The sequence below is a fragment of the Mustelus asterias genome, chromosome 13 (genome assembly GCF_964213995.1).
Source record: "Mustelus asterias chromosome 13, sMusAst1.hap1.1, whole genome shotgun sequence".
Lineage (NCBI taxonomy): Eukaryota > Metazoa > Chordata > Chondrichthyes > Carcharhiniformes > Triakidae > Mustelus > Mustelus asterias.
In genome coordinates, this window is record NC_135813.1 from 155,355 (window position 1) to 176,128 (window position 20,774).

The window sequence follows — 20,774 nt, forward strand, 5'->3', positions numbered from 1 at the left end:
CAAAAACTCCAACACATCCTCTTTCCTAATGTCCACATGCTCGATCTTCTCAGTCCACTGCAAGTCTGCATTGCAACTACCAAGATCTTTTTCCACTGTGAATACTGAAGCAAAGTATTCATTGAGTACCTCTGCCATTTCTACTGGTTCTCTACAGACTTTCCCACCGTCACATTTGATAGGTCCTCCTCCTTCACATCTTATTCTCTTGCTCTTAACATACTTGTAGATTGCCTTGGGGTTTTCCTTTATCCTGTCTGCCAAGGCCTTCTCATGACCCCTTCTTGCTCTTCTAATTTCCCTCTCAAGTTCCTTCCTACTAGTCATATACTCTTCTAGATTTCTAACATTACCTAGCTCCCTGAACCTTTTGTAGGCTTTTCTTTTCTTCTTGACTAAATTCGTTACAGCTTTCGTGCACCATGGTTCCTGTGACCTACCAAAACTCCCGTCTCATTGCAACGTTGCTGTGTAGAGCTCCAGACAAATTTTCCTTGAAAATTTCCCACATTTCTTCTGTACATTTCCCTGAGAAAACCTTCTTCCAATTTATGCTTCTAATTTCCTGCCTAATAGCCTCATAATTGCCCTTACTCCAAATAAACACTTTCCTAGCTTGACTGATCCGATCACACGGTACGGTAGCACAGTGGTTAGCACTGCTGCTTCACAGTTCCAGGGACCTGGGTTCAATTCCCGGCTTGGGTCACTGTGTGGAGTTTGCAGATTCTCCCCGTGTCTGTGTGGGTTTCCCCCAGGTGCTCCGGTTTCAAAGAACAAAGAACAAAGAACAATACAGCACAGGAACAGGCCCTTCGGCCCTCCAAGCCCGCGCCGCTCCCCGGTCCAGGATTGAATCCTGAATCCAGGATCCCCGCCCAATTTTCCAGCCTATCTACATACCAATATCCTATCCACCGAGCTGTCCCTCACAGCTACGATGCTTTGTTCATTACAACCTATTAACTCACCCCCACCCCCCTATTCCAGACCATGTGATCCCCAGGGAGAGGCGAAAACCCAGAGTGAAAAACCCCAGGGCCAATATGGGGAAAAAAAAAATCTGGGAAATTCCTCTCCGACCCCCTGAGGCGATCGAAACGAGTCCAGGAGATCACAATGGCCCTGATCGGAAAATGCTTCCCAACCCTAGTCATTTCCACTTCCATGAACACCATATGAATTCCCTGCCCCCGAGACAGGTTCCCAACTATCCGCAGTCTCGCTCTGTACTGGCACCAGCAAGATGATCATAGAATGAAGCCTTGAAACGAGAAACAAGGAACAATTAGCCCGCGCCGCTCCCTGGTCCAAACTAGACCACTCTTTTGTATCCCTCCATTCCCACTCCGGTCATATAGCTGTCTAGATAAGTCTTAAACGTTCCCAGTGTGTCCGCCTCCACCGCCTTGCCCGGCAACACATTCCAGGCCCCCACGACCCTCTGTGTGAAATATGTCCTTCTGATATCTGTGTTAAACCTCCCCCCCTTCAAAGAACAAAGAACAAAGAACAGTACAGCACAGGAAACAGGCCTTCGGCCCTCCAAGCCTGTGCCGCTCCTTGGTCCAACTAGACCAATCGTTTGTATCCCTCCATTCCCAGGCTGCTCATGTGACTATCCAGGTAAGTCTTAAACGATGTCAGCGTGCCTGCCTCCACCACACTTGGCAGCGCATTCCAGGCCCCCACCACCCTCTGTGTAAAAAACGTCCCTCTGATGTCTGAGTTATACTTCGCCCCTCTCAGCTTGAGCCCGTGACCCCTCGTGATCGTCACCTCCGACCTGGGAAAAAGCTTCCCACTGTTCACCCTATCTATACCCTTCATAATCTTGTATACCTCTATTAGATCTCCCCTCATTCTCCGTCTTTCCAAGGAGAACAACCCCAGTCTACCCAATCTCTCCTCATAGCTAAGACCCTCCATACCAGGCAACATCCTGGTAAACCTTCTCTGCACTCTCTCCAATGCCTCCACGTCCTTCTGGTAGTGCGGCGACCAGAACTGGACGCAGTTCTCCAAATGTGGCCTAACCAGCGTTCTATACAGCTGCATCATCAGACTCCAGCTTTTATACTCTATACCCCGTCCTATAAAGGCAAGCATACCATATGCCTTCTTCACCACCTTCTCCACCTGTGTTGCCACCTTCAAGGATTTGTGGACTTGCACACTTAGGTCCCTCTGTGTTTCTAGACTCCTGATGACTCTGCCATTTATTGCATAACTCCTCCCTACATTATTTCTTCCAAAATGCATCACTTCGCATTTATCCGGATTAAATTCCATCTGCCACCTCTCCGCCCAATTTTCCAGCCTATCTATATCCTGCTGTATTGCCCGACAATGCTCTTCGCTATCCGCAATTCCAGCCATCTTTGTGTCATCCGCAAACTTGCTGATTACACCAGTTACACCTTCTTCCAAATAATTTATATATATCACAAATAGCAGAGGTCCCAGTACAGAGCCCTGCGGAACACCACTGGTCACAGACCTCCAGCCGGAAAAAGACCCTTCGACCACTACCCTCTGTCTCCTATGGCCAAGCCAGTTCTCCACCCATCGAGCCACTTCTCCTTGTATCCCATGAGCCTTAACCTTCTTAACCAACCTGCCATGTGGGACTTTGTCAAATGCCTTACTGAAATCCATATAGACGACATCCACGGCCCTTCCTTCATCAACCGTTTTTGTCACTTCCTCAAAAAACTCCACCAAATTTGTAAGGCACGACCTCCCTCTTACAAAACCATGCTGTCTGTCACTAATGAGATTGTTCCGTTCTAAATGCACATACATCCTGTCTCTAAGAATCCTCTCCAACAACTTCCCTACCACGGACGTCAAGCTCACCGGCCTATAATTTCCTGGGTTATCCCTGCTACCCTTCTAAAACAACGGGACCACATTCGCTATCCTCCAATCCTCAGGGACCTCACCCGTGTCCAAAGAAGCGACAAAGATTTCCGTCAGAGGCCCAGCAATTTCCTCTCTCGTCTCCCTGAGCAGTCGAGGATAGATGCCATCAGGCCCTGGGGCTTTGTCAGTTTTAATGTTCCCTAAAAAACCTAACACTTCCTCTCTCGTAATGGAGATTTTCTCTAACGGGTCAACACCTCCCTCCGAGACACTCCCGGTTAACACGCCCCTCTCCTTCGTGAATACCGATGCAAAGTATTCATTTAGGATCTCCCCTATTCCCTTGGGTTCTAAGCATAATTCCCCTCCTTTGTCCCTGAGAGGTCCGATTTTCTCCCTGACAACTCTTTTGTTCCTAACGTATGAATAGAATGCCTTAGGATTCTCCTTAATCCTGCCTGCCAAGAACATCTCGTGCCCTCTTTTTGCCCTTCTAACTCCCCGTTTGAGATCTTTCCTACTCTCTCTGTATTCCTCCAGAGCTCCATCTGTTTTCAGTTGCCTGGACTTAACGTACGCCTCCCTTTTCATTTTAATCAGATCCTCAATTTCCCTGGTTATCCACGGCTCTCGAATCCTACCTTTCCTATCTTTCCTTTTTACAGGCACATGCCTATCCTGCAGCCTTATCAATAGTTCCTTAAAAGACTCCCACATGCCAGACGCGGACTTACCCTCGAACATCCTCTCCCAATCAACATCCACCAATTCCTGCTTAATCCGGCTATAGTCAGCCTTCCCCCAATTTAGCACCCTGCCCGTAGGACAGCACTCATCCTTGTCCATTACTATCCTAAAGTTAACAGAGTTGTGGTCACTATTTGCCACATGTTCCCCTACCGAAACTTTGACGACCTGACCGGGCTCATTTCCCAGAACTAGGTCCAGTATAGCCCCCTCTCCAGTCGGGCTATCTACATACTGTTCCAAAGAACCTTCCAGTACGCATTTTACAAATTCCTCCCCGTCCGGTCCCCCAGCTCTAAGCACTTTCCAGTCTGTGCCAGGGAAATTAAAGTCCCCCACTACAACAACCCTATGTTTTCTGCACCTATCCAGAATCTCCTGACATATCCTTTCCTCCACTTCCCGTGGGCTGTTGGGTGGTCTGTAGTACACCCCCAGCATAGTGACTGCACCCTTCCTGTTTCTGAGTTCCACCCACAGCGACTCAGTACATGACCCCTCTAAGTTGTCTACCCTCTGCACCGCGGTAATATGCTCCTTAACTAATATCGCTACTCCCCCACCTTTTTTAGCCCCTCCTCTGTCTCGCCTAAAACACTGATACCCCGGAATATTCAGCTGCCAGTCCTGTCCTTTTAACCAAGTTTCCGTCACCGCAACCACATCCAAATTCCGCACAAGCATTAAGGCCCTAAGTTCGTCTGTTTTACCCGTTACACTCCTCGCATTGAAGCAGATGCACTCCAGACCTCCAGGCCCAGTCAGGTCCTCCTCCTCCAGAGTGCTCCTCTTCTTAGCTAGCCTTGCCCTGGCCCCCAGCTCGACCCCAGCCTCAGTATTTACTGACCTCCTGTTTTGTTCCCCACCCCCCTGCCACACTAGTTTAAATCCTGCCGAAACACTCGAGCAAAACTCCCAGCCAGGATATTTGCTCCCTTCCAGTTAAGGTGTAACCCATCCTTTCTGTACAGTTGCCATCCTGACTTGAAGATTTCCCAGTTATCTCTGAATTTAAAACCCTCCCTCTTGCACCAGTCCTTTAGCCACGCGTTCAACTGTAGAATCTCCCTGTTCCGAGCCTCACTTGCACTAGGCACCGGGAGCAGTCCAGAGATTGCTACACTGGAGGTCTTACTTTTTAGCCTAGCACCCAACTCCCTGAATTTCTCTCGTATGACCCCCCTGCTCTTCCTACCTACATCATTTCCCCCAATGTGTACAATCACATCCGTTTGACTACCTTCCTTTTTAAATATGCTTCCTACCCTCTCGGAGACATCCAGTACCCCGGCACCAGGGAGGCAGACTACCATCCTGGATTCTCGTTCAGTCCCACAGAAGCGCCTGTCCGTGTTTCTAACTATTGCGTCCCCCACAACTATCGCTCTCCTAAACCCCTTCTTTCCCTTCCGGACCCCTGAGCCTGTCCCCGTGGAGGCGATCTGGTCCTCGTGGCTTACCCCTGGAGGGTCATCCCCCTCCACAGAATCCAAAACAATATACCTATTGTGGAGGGGGACAACCACAGGGGATCCCTCCACAGACTGCTCACTCCCTTCCCTTCTCCCATCTGTTGCCCATCCCTTTCTCTTATGGGAGACTGCCACTGGGGTGCTTTCTGGCACATCACCCTTCTGACTATTACCCCTCCTAACCGTGACCCACGTGTCTTCCTTCCGAGACCCTGGTGTCACTACCTGACTATAACTTTTATCTATGACTCTCTCATTTTCCCTAACTAAACTGAGTTCATTGAGCCTCAGCTCCAGCTCCCTTACACGATCCTTCAGGAGATGCAGTTCCACACATCTGGCACAGATATGGACTTCCGGGAGGCAAGTTGTCTCCAGGAACTCCCACATCCCACACCGAATGCAGTATACTGGCCTCCCACTCATACCAGCCATGTCCTTTTTAGTTTTGGGGATAAAACAAAAAGGGGGTGTAACCGAAGAAAAACAAACAAACAACCTTCCTCGCCGAAGCCCTGTGAGCCAAAGCCCTTTTAGCTCTCACTCTGTCCCCTGCTCACTCCACTGCCCGCTAACGACGCTGCCCGCTCAAAGGTGCGGCCTACTTTTAAACCCTCCAAAATCTTCCCAGGCTGCTGCTGGGCCTATTTCCTGTTTAGAAAAAAAAAACCTCCGATTTTTTTCACTAATTGAACTGAAAAATAATTAAATAAATTAATTACTCTACTGCAGCCCGAGCAGCACTCCCACAGTGAGACACCAACTGTCACACTCTACTGCAGCCCGAGCAGCACTCCCACAGTGAGACACCAACTGTCACACTCTACTGCAGCCCGAGCAGCACTCCCTCACTGAGACACCAGCTGTCACTCTCCACTGCAGCCCGAGCAGCAGTCCCTCACTGAGACACCAACTGTCACTCTCCACTGCAGCCCGAGCAGCACTCCCTCACTGAGACACCAACTGTCACTCTCCACTGCAGCCCGAGCAGCACTCCCTCACTGAGACACCAACTGTCACACTCTACTGCAGCCCGAGCAACACTTTCCTCCCACAGTCCAAAGATGTGTGGGTTAGGTTGATTGGCCAGGCTAAAATTGCCCATTAGTGTCCTGAGATGCGTAGGTTAGAGAGATTATTGGGTAAATATGTAGGGATATGGGGCCTTGGGTGGGATTGTGGTCGGTGCAGACTCGATGGGCCAAATGGCCTGTTTCTGCACTGTAGGGTTTCTATGATTCTCTCCAATGCTAATGTAAAGGAGATAGAGTTAGGATCACTATCCCCAAAATGCTCTCCCATTGAGAGATCTGACACCTGCCCAGGTTCATTCCCTAATACCAAATCAAGTACAGCCTCTCCTCTTGTAGGCTTATCCACATACTGTGTCAGGAAGCCCTCCTGAACACACCTAACAAACTCCTCCCCATCTAAACCCCTTACCCTCGGGATATTCCAATCGATATTTGGGAAATTAAAATCTCCCATCACGACCACTCTGTTATTATCACATCTCTCCAGGATCTGCTTCCCAATCTGCTCCTCCACATCCCTGCTACTATTGGGCGGCCTATAGAAAACACCCAGTAAAGTTATTGACCCCTTCCTGTTGCGAACCTCCACCCACAGAGATTCCATAGACAATCCCTCTGTGGCGTCCATCTTTTCTACAGCCGTGACACTATCCCTGATCAACAGTGCCACTCCCCCGCCTCTTTTGCCTCCTTCCCTGTCCCTCCTGAAACATCTGAAACCCAGCACTTGAAGTATCCAGTCCTGTCCCTGAGATAACCAAGTCTCTGTAATGGCCACCACATCACACTTCCAAGTAGTGATCCACGCTCTAAACTCATCCATTTTATTCACTACACTCCTTGCGTTAAAATACACACATCTCAACCCTTTGGTCTGAGCGCTCCCCTTCTCCGTCACCAGCCTATCCTCCCTGTGACACTGTCTACAAGCCTCTTTTATTTTTAAGCTAACCTCCTCTCTCTCAGTCACCTCATTTTGATTCCCACCCCCCAACCGTTCTAGTTTAAACACTCCCCCATAGCCTTAGCAAACCTTCCCGCCAGGATATTGGTCCCCCTGGGATTTAAGTGAAACCTGTTCTTTTTGTACAGGTCGCACCTGCCCCTAAAGAGGTCCCAATGATCCAGGAACCTGAATCCCTGACCCCTGCTCCAATCCATCAGCCACGCATTAAGTTAAGCAGGAAATTCTTCAGTTAGAGGGTGGGATACAAGGATAGTGAGGGAAGATGGTGTTGCAGTAGATCAGTCCTATCTGGTTGGATGGCAGGGTGGGCTGAGTGGCCTACTCCTACCAATGACATTGCAGTCAAACAAGTTGCAAACATAAGCAAAAAGCATTTTTAAATAGAATGGTTCCTTATATCTGTTTGAGTTTCTTTAGCTGTAAATCAGCGATTTGGAATTTATTCTGCAGCATTCGTTGTGCTGATGACCTAGTTGAAGTCCAAAGATTTACTTCACATCTGTAAATTGTTCATTGGATACTAACTGCGCAATTTCAATTTGAAACAGGTTCATTTTGCTTGTATTGGCTCTCACTATATATTCAGAATCAGGAAGATTGATACAGGTTCAGACGCTTTAACCAGTGATCTTATTTACTCACATTCTCTTTCAGCATGGTCTGAGCAGCCTCGGTCATCACGCTTTTGGCATCAGTTTTTTTCTGCCGGTTGATGAAGATGATGCCAGCAAGCCAGCACACCAACCCCACTGTGCCAGCATACATCAGCTCTTTCTTTGCAATCGCAACACAACGATCAGGGAGGATCTCCATCATACCTGCAAAATGAGACCGCTATCACAATGATTTCCTCATATTAAAAAAATGGATAGGAGGAGAGGGCAGCTGGCACACAGTCATAGTCATCGAGGTTTACAGCATGGAAACAGGCCCTTTGGCCCAACTTGTCCATGCTGCCTTTTTTTAAAACCCCAAAGCTAGTCCCAATTGCCCGCATTTGGCCATTATCCCTCTATACCCATCTTACCCATGTAACTATCTAAATGCTTTTTAAAAGATAAAATTGTACCCGCCTCTACTACTACCTCTGGCAGCTTGTTCCAGACACTCACCACCATGTGTGTGAAAAATGTGCCCCTCTGGACCCTTTTGTATCTCTCCCCTCTCACCTTAAACCTATGCTCTCTAGTTTTAGACTCTGCATTAGGGTTAACCCTAACCTTTGGGAAAATATATTGACTATCTAACTGATCTGTGCCCCTCATTATTTTATCGACCTCTATAAGATCACCCCTCAGCTCTCTACGCTCCAGAGAAAAAAGCCCCAGTCTATCCAGCCTCTTATAACTCAAACCATCAAGTCCCGGTAGCATCCTAGTAAATCTTTTCTGCACTCTTTCTATTTTAATAATATCCTTTCTATAATAGGGTGACCAGAACTGTACACAGTATTCCAAGTGTGGCATTACCAATGTCTTGTACAACTTCAACAAGATGTCCCAACTGTTCTGACCAATGAAACCAAGCATGCTGAATGCCTTCTTCACCACTCTGTCCTCCTTCACTGCACTTTCAAGGAGCTATGAACATGTACCCCGCGAGCTCTTTGTTCTGTAACTGTCCCCAACGCCCTACCATTAACTGAGTAAGTGCTGCCCCGATTTGATCTACCAAAATGCATCACCTCGCATTTATCTAAATTAAACTCCATCTGCCATTCGTCAGCCCACTGGCCCAATTCATCAAGATCCCATTGCAATCCGAGATAACCTTCTTCACTGTCCACTATGCCACCAATCTTGGTGTCATCTGCAAACTTACTAACCATGCCTCCAGTATTCTCATCCAAATCACTAATATAAATGACAAATAACAGTGGACCCAGCACTGATCCCTGAGGCACACCACTGGTCACAGGCCTCCAGTTTGAAAAACAACTCTCTACAACCACCCTCTGGCTTCTGTCATCAAGCCAATTTTGTATCCATTTAGCTACCTCACCCTGGATCCTGTGAGATTTAACCTTATGCAACAACCTACCATGCGGTACCTTGTCAAAGGCCTTGCTAAAGTCCATGTAGATATCAACTGCACTGCCCTCATCTACCTTCTTGGTTACCCCTTCAAAAACCTCAATCAAATTTGACAGACATGATTTCCCACTCACGAAGTCGAGCTGACTGTCCCTAATCAGTCCTTGCATCTCTAAATGCCTGTAGATCCTGTCTCTCAAAATACCTTCAAACAACTTACCCACCACAAATGTGAGGCTCACTGGCCTGTAGTTCCCAGGCTTTTCCCTGCAGTCCTTTTTAAACAAAGGCACAGCAATGGCCACCCTCCAATCTTCAGACACCTCACCTGTGACTGTCGATGATTCAAACATCTCTGCTGGGGACCTACAATTTCCTCCCTAATCTCCCACAACGTCCTGTGATACACTTCATCAGGTCCCGGGGATTTATCTGCCTTGATGCGCTTTAAGACATCCAGCTCCGCCTTCTCTGTAATATGTACACTCCTCAAGACATCACTATTTATTTCCCCAAGTTCCCTAACATCCATGCTTTTCTCAACAGTAAATACTGATGAGAACTATTCATTTAGGATCACACCCATCTCTTGTGGATCCACACATAGATAACGTTGTTGATCTTTAAGAGGCCCTACTCTCTCCCTTTCTGCCCTTGATGTAGTTGTAGAAGCTCTTTGGGTTCTCCTTTACCTTATCTGCCAAAACAATCTCGTGACCCCTTTTTGCCTTTCTGATTTCTCTCTTAACTCTACACCTACACCCCCTATACTCTTCAAGGGATTCACTTGATCCCACCTACCTATGCATGTCATGTGCCTCCTTCTTGTCCAGGGCCTCAATATCTCGAGTCATCTAGGGTTCCCTCCTTCTACCAATCTTGTCCTTCACTCCAAGAGGAATGTGCTTACCCTGAACCCTGGTTAACACACTTTTGATAGCCTTCCACTTACGAGACGTCCCTTTGCCTTCCCAGACTCCCCCAATTAACTTTTGAAAGTTCCTGCCTGATACCATCAGAATTGGCCTTGTCCCAATTTAGAATTTTAACTTTTGGACCTGACCTATCATTCTCCATAGCTATCTTAAAACTAATGGAATCATGGTCACTGGTCCCAAAGTGATCCCTCACTAACACTTCTGTCACCTGCCCTTCCTTATTTCCCAAGAGGAGGTCAAGTTTTGCCCCCTCTCTAGTCGGGCCATCCACATACTGAATGAGAAATTCCTCCTGAATATACTCAACAAATTTCTCTCCATCCAACTCAAATACTATGGCTGTCCCAGTCAATGCTGGGAAAATCCCCTAATATTACCACCCTATTTTTCTTGGAGCTATCTGTAATCTCCTTACATATTTGCTCCTCAATTTCCCACTGACTATTTGGGGGCCTATCAAAGTGATTTCCCCCTTATTTCTCAGCTCTACCCATATAGACTCAGTGGCCAAACCCTCGGATATATCCCCCCTCAGTCCTACCGTGATGTTTTCCCTTATCAAAAGTGCAACTACCCCTCCTCTCTTACCTCCTGTTCTATCTCTCCTATAGCATCTGTCCCCTGAAACATTGAACTGCCAGTCCTGTCCCTCCCTTAGCCATGTTTCTAGTAATTGCTGTAGTATACCAGTCCCACGTACCGATCCATGCAGAGTTCATCTGCCTTGCCCGTCAGGCCTCTTGCATTGAAATAAATGCAGTTTAATCTGGACTTCCTTTGCTCCCTGTCTTGCTTTTGCCTGATCTGATTACTGACACTGCCTTTACTATTTAATGTGCTCTCTAACTTCTGTGCTGGCCTCAACCTTTTCTTCTGTCTCCCTACTGCTTTGGATCCCTTCCCCCTGCCAAACTAGTTTAAACCCTCCTGAGTGGCTCTAGCAAATTTCCCCGCCAGGATGTTAGTCCTGCATTGTACAATAGGAAATAAATAAGCCTCAATCATATATATTGCAGCATAGTAGATCATTCAGCCCAATATCCATGTTACGCATCAGCTGGTACACGATTCTAATCCCTCATTTCTCTGCAGATACAGGTAAAATCATAAGACTGGGTACAACTAGGCTTTCACATTGAACTCAAGCGCAGTCTGCTTTTTGGATTTTTAGAGGTTGCTTTCTCTGTATCTCTTGCTCTGTCTGAAGTGAAGACTGGAATCTGCCAAGAAATAAGCCTTTCTCTCGGAGATTTTACTGTTTGGTGGTGGAGCTCTCTCTGGAAGTTGCTGCATGAAAACTAGAAGACAAGTGTCTGGCTGGATCGCTCTCCAGAGGTGTCAAAATATCTATGTAAGCATCTTTGGTTTCTGTGCTAATTGGTCCTATAGGGTTGGGGGCAAGGGGGGGGGGGGGGGGGGAGAGAGGAGGAGGAAATACTGCTAAATTGAACGCTACAGATAGCTAGCTATTAAGAATTATATTTTGTCATGTTTAAATATTTTAATTGGTAAAAGCCATGCTAATTCTTTGTTATATTCTAACTGTTCTTAAATAAAGTTTGTTTTGATAAAAGCTTCCTAGTGGGTCAAATGAATCACACCTGGAGTGAAACACCTTATGCTCATCCTAATGCCAAAATCAAATGCAAAATTTCATCAAATATCTTGAGCTTCTGATCTGGTCCTTAACAATTCCCACAGGGAAAAAGATAGGACAACTAAATCCAGAGCTCCCTAAATGACAAGACTGAAAGAGGCAACAGAAAAAAGTTGGTAATATAAGAAGCAACCAAATTCAAGCAAGAAAATTCAAAGAAGAAGCCAGAAGGAAATCCAAGAGTCAATGAAGGATCATAAGAAGAAACAGGCAGCTAACTTAAAAGGGAATCCAAAAGTCTCCTAATAAGCATACAAATAGTAAAATAGTAAGAGGAGGGGTGGAGGTCGATTCAGGATCAATAAAGGAATTTACACACGGAGACAGAGGTTCTGACTGAAATGCTAAGTAAATCCTCTGAAAATACCTTTGTCAAGGAAGGTGCTGCCAAAGTTATAACGAAAGAGGAGGCAGTTGAGATACTGAATGGGCTAAAATAGATAGAGGAAGTTTTAGAAAGACTGGTTGTATTTAAAATTGGTAACTCACTCAGGCCAGATGGGATGTGAAAGGATGCATTGGCCTTGGAGGGAGTGCAGAGAAGCTTCACCAGGTTGATACCGGATATGAGGGGTGTAGATTATGAGGAGAGATTTATCCTAGGGTTCTCTGGGAGGCTAGAGAGGAGATTGCAGAGCCTTTGGCTTTGAGCTTCGTGTCGTCATTGTCTACAGGAACAGTGCCAGAAGACTGGAGGATAGCAAATGTTGTCCCCTTGTTCAAGAAGGGGAGTAGGGACAACCCTGGTAATTATAGACCGGTGAGCCTTACTTCTGTTGTGGGCAAAGTATTGGAAAGGATTATAAGAGATAGGATTTATAATCACTGAGAAAGGAATAATTTGATTAGGGATAGTCAGCACAGTTTTGTGAAGGGTAGGTCGTGCCTCACAAACCTTATTGAGTTCTTTGAGAAGGTGACCAAAGAGGTGGATGAGGGTAAAGCGGTTGATGTGGTGTATATGGATTTCAGCAAAGCGTTTGATAAGGTTCCCCATGGTAAGCTTTTGCAGAAAATACGGACACATGGGATTGAGGGTGATTTAGTGGTTTGGATCAGGAATTGGCTAGCTGTAAGAAAACAGAGGGTGGTGGTTGATGGGAAATATTCATCCTGGAGTTCAGTTACTAGTGGTGTACCGCAAGGATCTGTTTTGGGGCCACTGCTGTTTGTCATTTTTATTAATGACCTGGATGAGGGCGTGGAAGGATGGATTAGTAAATTTGCGGATGACACTAAAGTCGGTGGAGTTGTAGACAGTGCGGAGGGAAGTGGCAGGTTACAGAGGGACATAGATAAGCTGCAGAGCTGGGCTGAGAGGTGGCAAATGGAGTTTAATGCGGAAAAGTGTGAGATGATTCACTTTGGAAGGAGTAACAGGAATACAGAGTACTGGGCTAATGGTAAAATACTTGGTAGTGTGGATGAACAGAGGGATCTGGGTGTCCATGTGCATAGATCCCTGAAAGTTAGCACCCAGGTTGATAGGGTTGTTAAGAAGGCATACGGTGTGTTAGCTTTTATTGGAAGAGGGATTGAGTTTCGGAGCCAGGAGGTCATGCTGCAACTGTACAAAACTCTGGTGCGGGCACATTTGGAGTATTGCGTACAGTTCTGGTCGCCGCATTATAGGAAAGATGTGGAAGTGTTGGAAAGGGTGCAGAGGAGATTTACCAGGATGTTGCCTGGTATGGTGGGAAAATCGTATGAGGAAAGGCTGAGGGGCTTGAGGTTGTTTTCGTTAGAGAGAAGGTTAAGAGGTGACTTAATAGAGGCATACAAGATGATCAGAGGATTAGATAGGGTGGATAGTGAGAGCCTTTTTCCTCGGATGGTGATGGCTAGCACGAGGGAACATAGCTTTAAATTGAGGGGTGAGAGATATAGGACAGATGTTAGAGGTAGGTTCTTTACTCAGAGAGTAGTAAGGGCATGGAATGCCCTGCCTGCAGCAGTAGTGGGTTCGTCAACATTAAGGGCATTCAAATGGTTATTGGATAAACATATGGATGATATTGGAATAGTGTAGATTAGAGGGGCTTTAGATTGGTTCCACTGGTCGGCGCATCATCAAGGGCCTGTACTGCGCTGTAATGTTCTATGTTCTAGATTGAGCAGATTAGGTTTGTACTCGTTGGAGTTTAGAAGGCTGAGGAGTGATCTTATAAAGACATATAAGATAATGAAGGGGCTGGATAGGGTAGAAGTGGAGAGATTAAAACAAAGAACAATACAGCACAGGAACAGGCCCTTCGGCCCTCCAAGCTCGCGCCGCTCCCTGGTCCAAACTAGACCATTCTTTTGTATCCCTCCATTCCCACTCCATTCATGTGGCTATCTAGATAAGTCTTAAACGTTCCCAGTGTGTCCGCCTCCACCACCTTGCCCGGCAGCGCATTCCAGGCCCCCACCACCCTCTGTGTAAAATACGTCCCTCTGATATCCATGTTAAACCTCCCCCCGCCTCACCTTGAACCTATGACCCCTCGTGAACGTCACCACCGACCTGGGAAAAAGCTTCCCACCGTTCATCCTATCTATGCCTTTCATAATTTTATACACCTCTATTAGGTCACCCCTCATCCTCCGTCTTTCCAGTGAGAACAACCCCAGTTTACCCAATCTCTCCTCATAACTAAGCCCTTCCATACCAAGCAACATCCTGGTAAACCTCCTCTGCACTCTCTCCAAAGCCTCCACGTCCTTCCGGTAGTGTGGCGACCAGAACTGGGCGCAATATTCCAAATGCGGCCGAACCAACGTTCTATACAACTGCAACATCAGACCCCAACTTTTATACTCTACGCCCCGTCCTATAAAGGCAAGCATGCCATATGCCTTCTTCACTGCCTTCTCCACCTGTGCCGTCACCTTCAAGGATCTGTGGACTTGCACACCCAGGTCCCTCTGCATATCTACACCCTTTATTGTTCTGCTATTTATCGTATAGTTCCCCCCTACGTTAGTTCTACCAAAATGCATCACTTCGCATTTATCTGGATTGAACTCCATCTGCCATTTCTTTGCCCAGATTTCCAGCCTATCAATATCCTTCTGTAGCCTCTGACAACGTTCCTCACTATCTGCAAGTCCAGCCATTTTCGTGTCGTCCGCAAACTTACTGGTCACCCCAGTTACACCTTCTTCCAGATCGTTTATATAAATCACAAACAGCAGAGGTCCCAATACAGAGCCCTGCGGAACACCACTAGTCACAGGCATCCAGCCGGAAAAAGACCCTTCCACTACCACCCTCTGTCTTCTGTGACCAAGCCAGTTCTCCACCCATCTAGCCACCTCCCCCTTTATCCCATGAGATCCAACCTTTTGCACCAACCTACCATGAGGGACTTTGTCAAACGCTTTACTAAAGTCCATATAGACGACATCCACGGCCCTTCCCTCGTCAACCATTCTAGTCACTTCTTCAAAAAACTCCACCAGGTTAGTGAGGCATGACCTCCCTCTCACAAAACCATGCTGACTATCGTTAATGAGTTTATTCCTTTCTAAATGCGCATACATCCTATCTCTAAGAATCCTCTCCAACAACTTCCCGACCACGGACGTCAAGCTCACCAGCCTTTAATTTCCCGGGTTATCCTTCCTACCTTTCTTAAATAATGGGACCACATTAGCTATCCTCAAATCCTCTGGGACCTCACCTGTGTCCAGTGACGAGACAAAGATTTGCGTCAGAGGCCCAGCGATTTCAACTCTCATCTCCCTGAGCAGCCTGGGATAGATTCCATCAGGCCCTGGGGATTTCTCAGTCTTTATATTCCCTAAAAAACCTAACACTTCCTCCCTTGTAATGGAGCTTTTCGCTAACGGGTCAACATTCCCCTCCGAGACACTCCCAATCAACACATCCCTCTCCTTTGTGAATACCGACGCAAAGTATTCATTTAGGATCTCCCCAACTTCTTTGGGCTCTAAATGCCTTGGGATTCTCCTTAATCCTGTCTGCCAAGGACATTTCGTGACCCCTTCCTGCCCTTTTAATTCCTCGTTTGAGTTCTTTCCTACTTTCTTTGTATTCCTCCAGAGCTCCCTCCGTTTTTAGCTGCCTGGACATAACGTGCGCCACTCTTTTCTTTTTGACCAATCCCTCAATTTCCCTGGTTATCCACGGTTCTCGAATCCTACCCTTCCTATCCTTTTTTAAACAGGCACATGCCTATCCTGCAGCCCTAACAACTGTTCCTCAAAAGACTCCAACATGCCAGATGTGGATTTACCCTCAAACAGCCTCTCCTAATCAACAGCTGCCAATTTCTGCCTAATCCCACTAAAGTTAGCCTTCCCCCAATCCAACACCTTACCCTTGGGACACCACTCATCCCTTTCCATCACTATCCTAAAGCTAACAGAATTGTGGTCACTATTTGCCACATGTTCCCCTACCAAAACTTTGAAGACCTGACTGGGTTCATTCCCCAGTACTAGGTCCAGTATAGCCCCCTCTCTAGTTGGGCTATCTACATATTGTTCCAAAGAACCTTCCTGTACACATTTTACAAATGCCTCCCCATTCAGATTCCCAGCCCTACGCGATTTCCAGTCTATACCAGGGAAATTGAAGCCTCCCACTACAACAACCCTATTTTTCCTGCACCTATCCATTATCTCCTGACATATCCGTTCTTCCACTTCCCTTGGGCTGTTGGGGGGCCTGTAGTATACCCCCAACATAGTGACTGCGCCCTTCCTGTTTCTGAGCTCCACCCACAGTGACTCGTTACATGACCCCTCTGAATTGTCCTCCCTCTGCACCGCTGTAATATGTTCTTTAACTAATGCTGCTACTCCCCCACCTCTTTTGGCCCCTCCTCTGTCTCGCCTAAAACACTTGTACCCCGGAATATTCAGCTGCCAGTCCTGTCCCTCTTTCAATCAAGTCTCTGTCACCGCAACCACATCCAAATTCCTCGTAAGCATTAAGGCCCTACATTTGTCTGTCGTACCTGCTACGTTCCTTGCATTGAAGTAGATGCACTCCAGACCTCCAGGCCCAGTGAGGTCATCCTCCCCCAGAGTGCTCTTCTTCTTTGCCAGCCTTGTCCTGGCCCCAAGCTCGTCCCCAGCCTCTACACTTGTAGACATAATCTTTTGATCCCCACCCCCCTGCCATATTAGTTTAAACCCACCCGAAGTGCACTAGCAAAACTCCCAGCCAGGATATTCGTGCCCTTCCAATTTAGTTGTGACCCGTCCTTGCCCTCCACTCTTGAAAACTTCCCAGTGATCCAGGAATATGAATCCCTCCCTCCTGGACCAGTCCTTCAGCCAAGCGTTCAATTGTACTATCTCCCTATTCCTAGCCTCACTGGCCCTAGGCATTGGGAGCAGCCCAGAGATTGCCACCCTGGAGGCCCTACTTTTTAGCCTATTTCCCAACTCCCTGAATTGCTCTCGTAGGATCCCCCTGCTCTTCCCATGTACGTCATTTGCACCAATGTGTGCAATGACATCCGCTTCTTTATCCTCCCCTTTTAATATGCCTCTTATCCGCTCTGAGACATCCAGTACCCCAGCCCCAGGTAGGCAGACTACCATCCTGGAGTCCAGTTCGCACCCACAGAATTGCCTGTCCGTGTCTCTAACTGATGCGTCCCCCACCACTATTGCTCTCCTAATTCCTCTCTTTCCTTTCCGGACCACAGAGCCCGACTGTGTGTCAGTGACCTGATCACTGTGGCTTAGCCGTGGAGAGTCATCCTCCTCCACACTATCCAAAACAATATACCTGTTTTGGAGGGGGACAACCACAGGTGACCCCATCACTAATTGCTCAGACCTCTCACACCTGTCGCCGAGCCCTGGACAGCCACTGGAGTACTCTCTGGTACGTTACCCTTATGACTTTTACTCCTCCTAACTGTAACCCACGTGTCTTCCCCGAGGCCCCGGTGTAACTACTTGCCTATAACTCATGTCTATTTGTCTCGCATTCTCCCTGACTAGACTAAGGTCATCAAGCCGCTGCTCCAGTTCCCTGACGTGGTCCCTCAGGAGCTGCAGTTCCACGCACCTGGCTCAAATGTGAACCTCCGGGCAGCTAGGTGTTTCCGGGAACTCCCACATCCCACACCGAAAACAACAAACTGGCCTATCATTCATAGCTACCCTTTTCCTTTAGAGGAATGGGGAAGAGAAAAAAAAAACGTACCCCGCTATCGCCCTTTCCCCTGAAGCCCTGTGAGCCAAAGCCCTTACAGCTCACACTCTACTCCCTGCTCACTCCACTGCCTGCTCCCGACGCTGCCCGCTCAAAAGTGTGGCCTGCTTTTAAACCCTCCAAAAACCTTCGCAGGCTTCTCCTGGGCCTACTTCCTGTTTTGGATTTTAAAAAAACCTCCGATTTTTTTACACAAATTTAACTGAAAAATAAATAAATAAATCACAAGCACAAACACACTGCCTTACCCTCAGCCTGCTCCTGTGGAACAATGAGATTCTTTCCACTTAGAAAGGAAACCAGAACTAGAGGGCACAGCCTCAAAATAAAGGGGGGTCAGTTTAGGACAGAGTTGAGGAGGAACTTCTTCTCTCAGAGGGTGGTGAATCTCTGGAATTCTCTGCTCACTGAAGTGATGGAGGCTACCTCGTTGAATATGTTTAAGTCACGGATAGATGGATTTCTGATCGGTAGGGGAATTAAGGGTTATGGGGAGCAGGCGGGTAAGTGGAACTGATTCACTTCAGATCAGCCATGATCTTATTGAATGGCAGGCAGGCTCGAGGGGCTAGATGGCTTACTCCTGCTCCTATTTCTTATGTTCTTATGCATCTGAGAATGTTAAGAGGAATTACAGAGTCAGCCATTACTGTACAGAAGCCTGCCATTCAGCCATCAGGTCCATTCTGATTAGAGCAATCCAGTCAGTCTCATCCCCAAGCTCCACTCACATTGCCTTGCAAGTTTATCAAATGCCTACGCAATTTCCTTTCAAAGTCTCTGCAAACACCATCCTCCTGGAAAGAGGGTTCCAGGCTATCACTTGTTGTGAGAAAAGTTCTTCTTTATATCCTCGCGACATCTGTGGTTCAAAATCTTAAATCTGTGGGACCCCAAGTCTTTGTATAATCAGGCAAGAACAGCTTTCCTTTGTTTAGCTTATGAAAACCTGCCATAATCCTATACACCTCTATCAAATCTCTCTTCAATCTCTTTTGCTTCAGGGACAACAATCCCAGCTTCTCCAACCTGTGTCACTAAATTCCCTCATCCGTGGAACCATTCTGGTAAATCTCCTCACGGACCCTCCCATCCTTCCTAAAAAATGCTGACCAGAACTGGACACAATACTCTGGTTAAGGCCTAACCACAGCTTCCTAACTGTCAAGAACAGAAGGAATAGGAGTAGTAGGCCATTCAGCCCTTCTAATCTGCTCCACTATTTAATGCGATCATGTCTGATCTTTGACTTCAAACACCATTAGAAGCACTGGGAGGCCGTCAAGGAGGAGACAGCAAGATACAGGGCAAACATGCTCCTGAAAGACACAGAATAGGACCAAGACCAGAACCCTGGATATCAAGGGACATAAAGGTCTGGATTAAGAAAATAAAGAGAGGATTCTGGCAGGTACCGAGGGCTCAATACAGCAGAGTCCCCGGAGGAGTATAGAAAGTGGGGGGAAAACTTAAAAAGGAAATGAGGAAAGCTGAGAGTACATGAAAAAGCTTCGGTAGGTAGCATAAAAGGCGAAACCCAAAAAGGTTTTTTAAATATCTAAAAAGCAAGAGAATAACTAGGGAAAGAGTAGAGCCAATTAGGGACTACATAGAAAGTGTGTGTACGTACCCGGAAGACGTGGGTACTGTCCTCAATAAATACCTTGCAACGGTCTTCACAACGGAAGAGGATAGGTGCAGACATCAGGGTGGAGGACTGTGAAATACTAGGGGAAAGAGGTGGTACTGGCAGGTTTACCAATCTTAAAATGGATAAATCCGCAGGTCTGGATGGGACTTATCCCAGGCTGTTGAGGGAGGCAAAGGAGGAGATATCAGGGATACCTGCAGTAATTTTCAAATTTTCTCTTGCCACAGGTGAAATGCCAGAGGACTGGAGGACTGCTAACATTGTCCCATTATCAAAGAAAGGAGGTAGAGATAGACCAGGAAATGATAGGCCAGTCAGTCTAACCTCGGTTGTGAAGCAAGGCTTGTGAAGTTACTGGAAAGAATTCTGAGGAACAGAATATATCTGCACTTGTATAGACATGGATTAATCAGGGTTATTCAGCGTGGGATTGTTAAGGGAAGGTCATAGAAACATAGAAAAACTACAGCACAAAACAGGCCCTTCAGCCCCACAAGTTGTGCCGAACATATCCCTACCTTTTAGGCCTACCTATAACCCTCCATCCTATTAAGTCCCATGTACTCATCCAGGAGTCTCTTAAAAGACCCTATTGAGTTTGCCTCCACCACCACTGATGGCAGCCGATTCCACTCGCCCACCACCCTCTGTGAAAAACTTCCCTCTAACATTTCCCCTGTACCTACCCCCCAGCACCTTAAACCTGTGTCCTCTCGTAGCAGCCATTTCCACCCTGGGAAAAAGCCTCCGAGAGTCCACCCGATCTATGCCTCTCAACATCTTATATACCTCTATCAGGTCTCCTCTCATCCTACGTCACTCCAAGGAGAAAAGACCGAGCTCCCTCAGCCAATCCTCATAAGGCATGCCACTCAATCCAGGCAACATCCTTGTAAATCTCCTCTGCACCCTTTCAATCTTTTCCACATCCTTCCTGTAATGAGGTGACCAGAACTGAGCACAATACTCCAAGTGGGGTCTGACGAGAGTCTTATATAGCTGCATCATTATCCCCAGACTCCTAAACTCAATCCCTCGATTGATAAGGGCCAGCCCACCATACGCCTTCTTAACCACCTCCTCCACCTGCGGGGCCGATTTGAGAGTCCTATGGACCCGGACCCCAAGGTCCTTCTGATCCTCTACAGTACTAACAGTCTTTCCCTTTATATTGTACTCCTTCATCCCATTTGACCTGCTAAAATGGACCACTACGCATTTATCTGGGT

General features: G+C 47.1%; 1 protein-coding gene across 1 annotated transcript in view; it reads right to left on the bottom strand.

Moving 5' to 3' along the window:
- The window catches only part of agpat2 (1-acylglycerol-3-phosphate O-acyltransferase 2 (lysophosphatidic acid acyltransferase, beta)), a 68,355-nt gene that overhangs the window by 18,091 nt on the left and 29,490 nt on the right, over window positions 1-20,774 (bottom strand). The window contains exon 3 of the mRNA XM_078226149.1: window positions 7,728-7,903. Within this exon, the coding sequence (XP_078082275.1) occupies window positions 7,728-7,903 (176 nt within the window). The remainder of the gene's footprint in view (window positions 1-7,727; window positions 7,904-20,774) is intronic.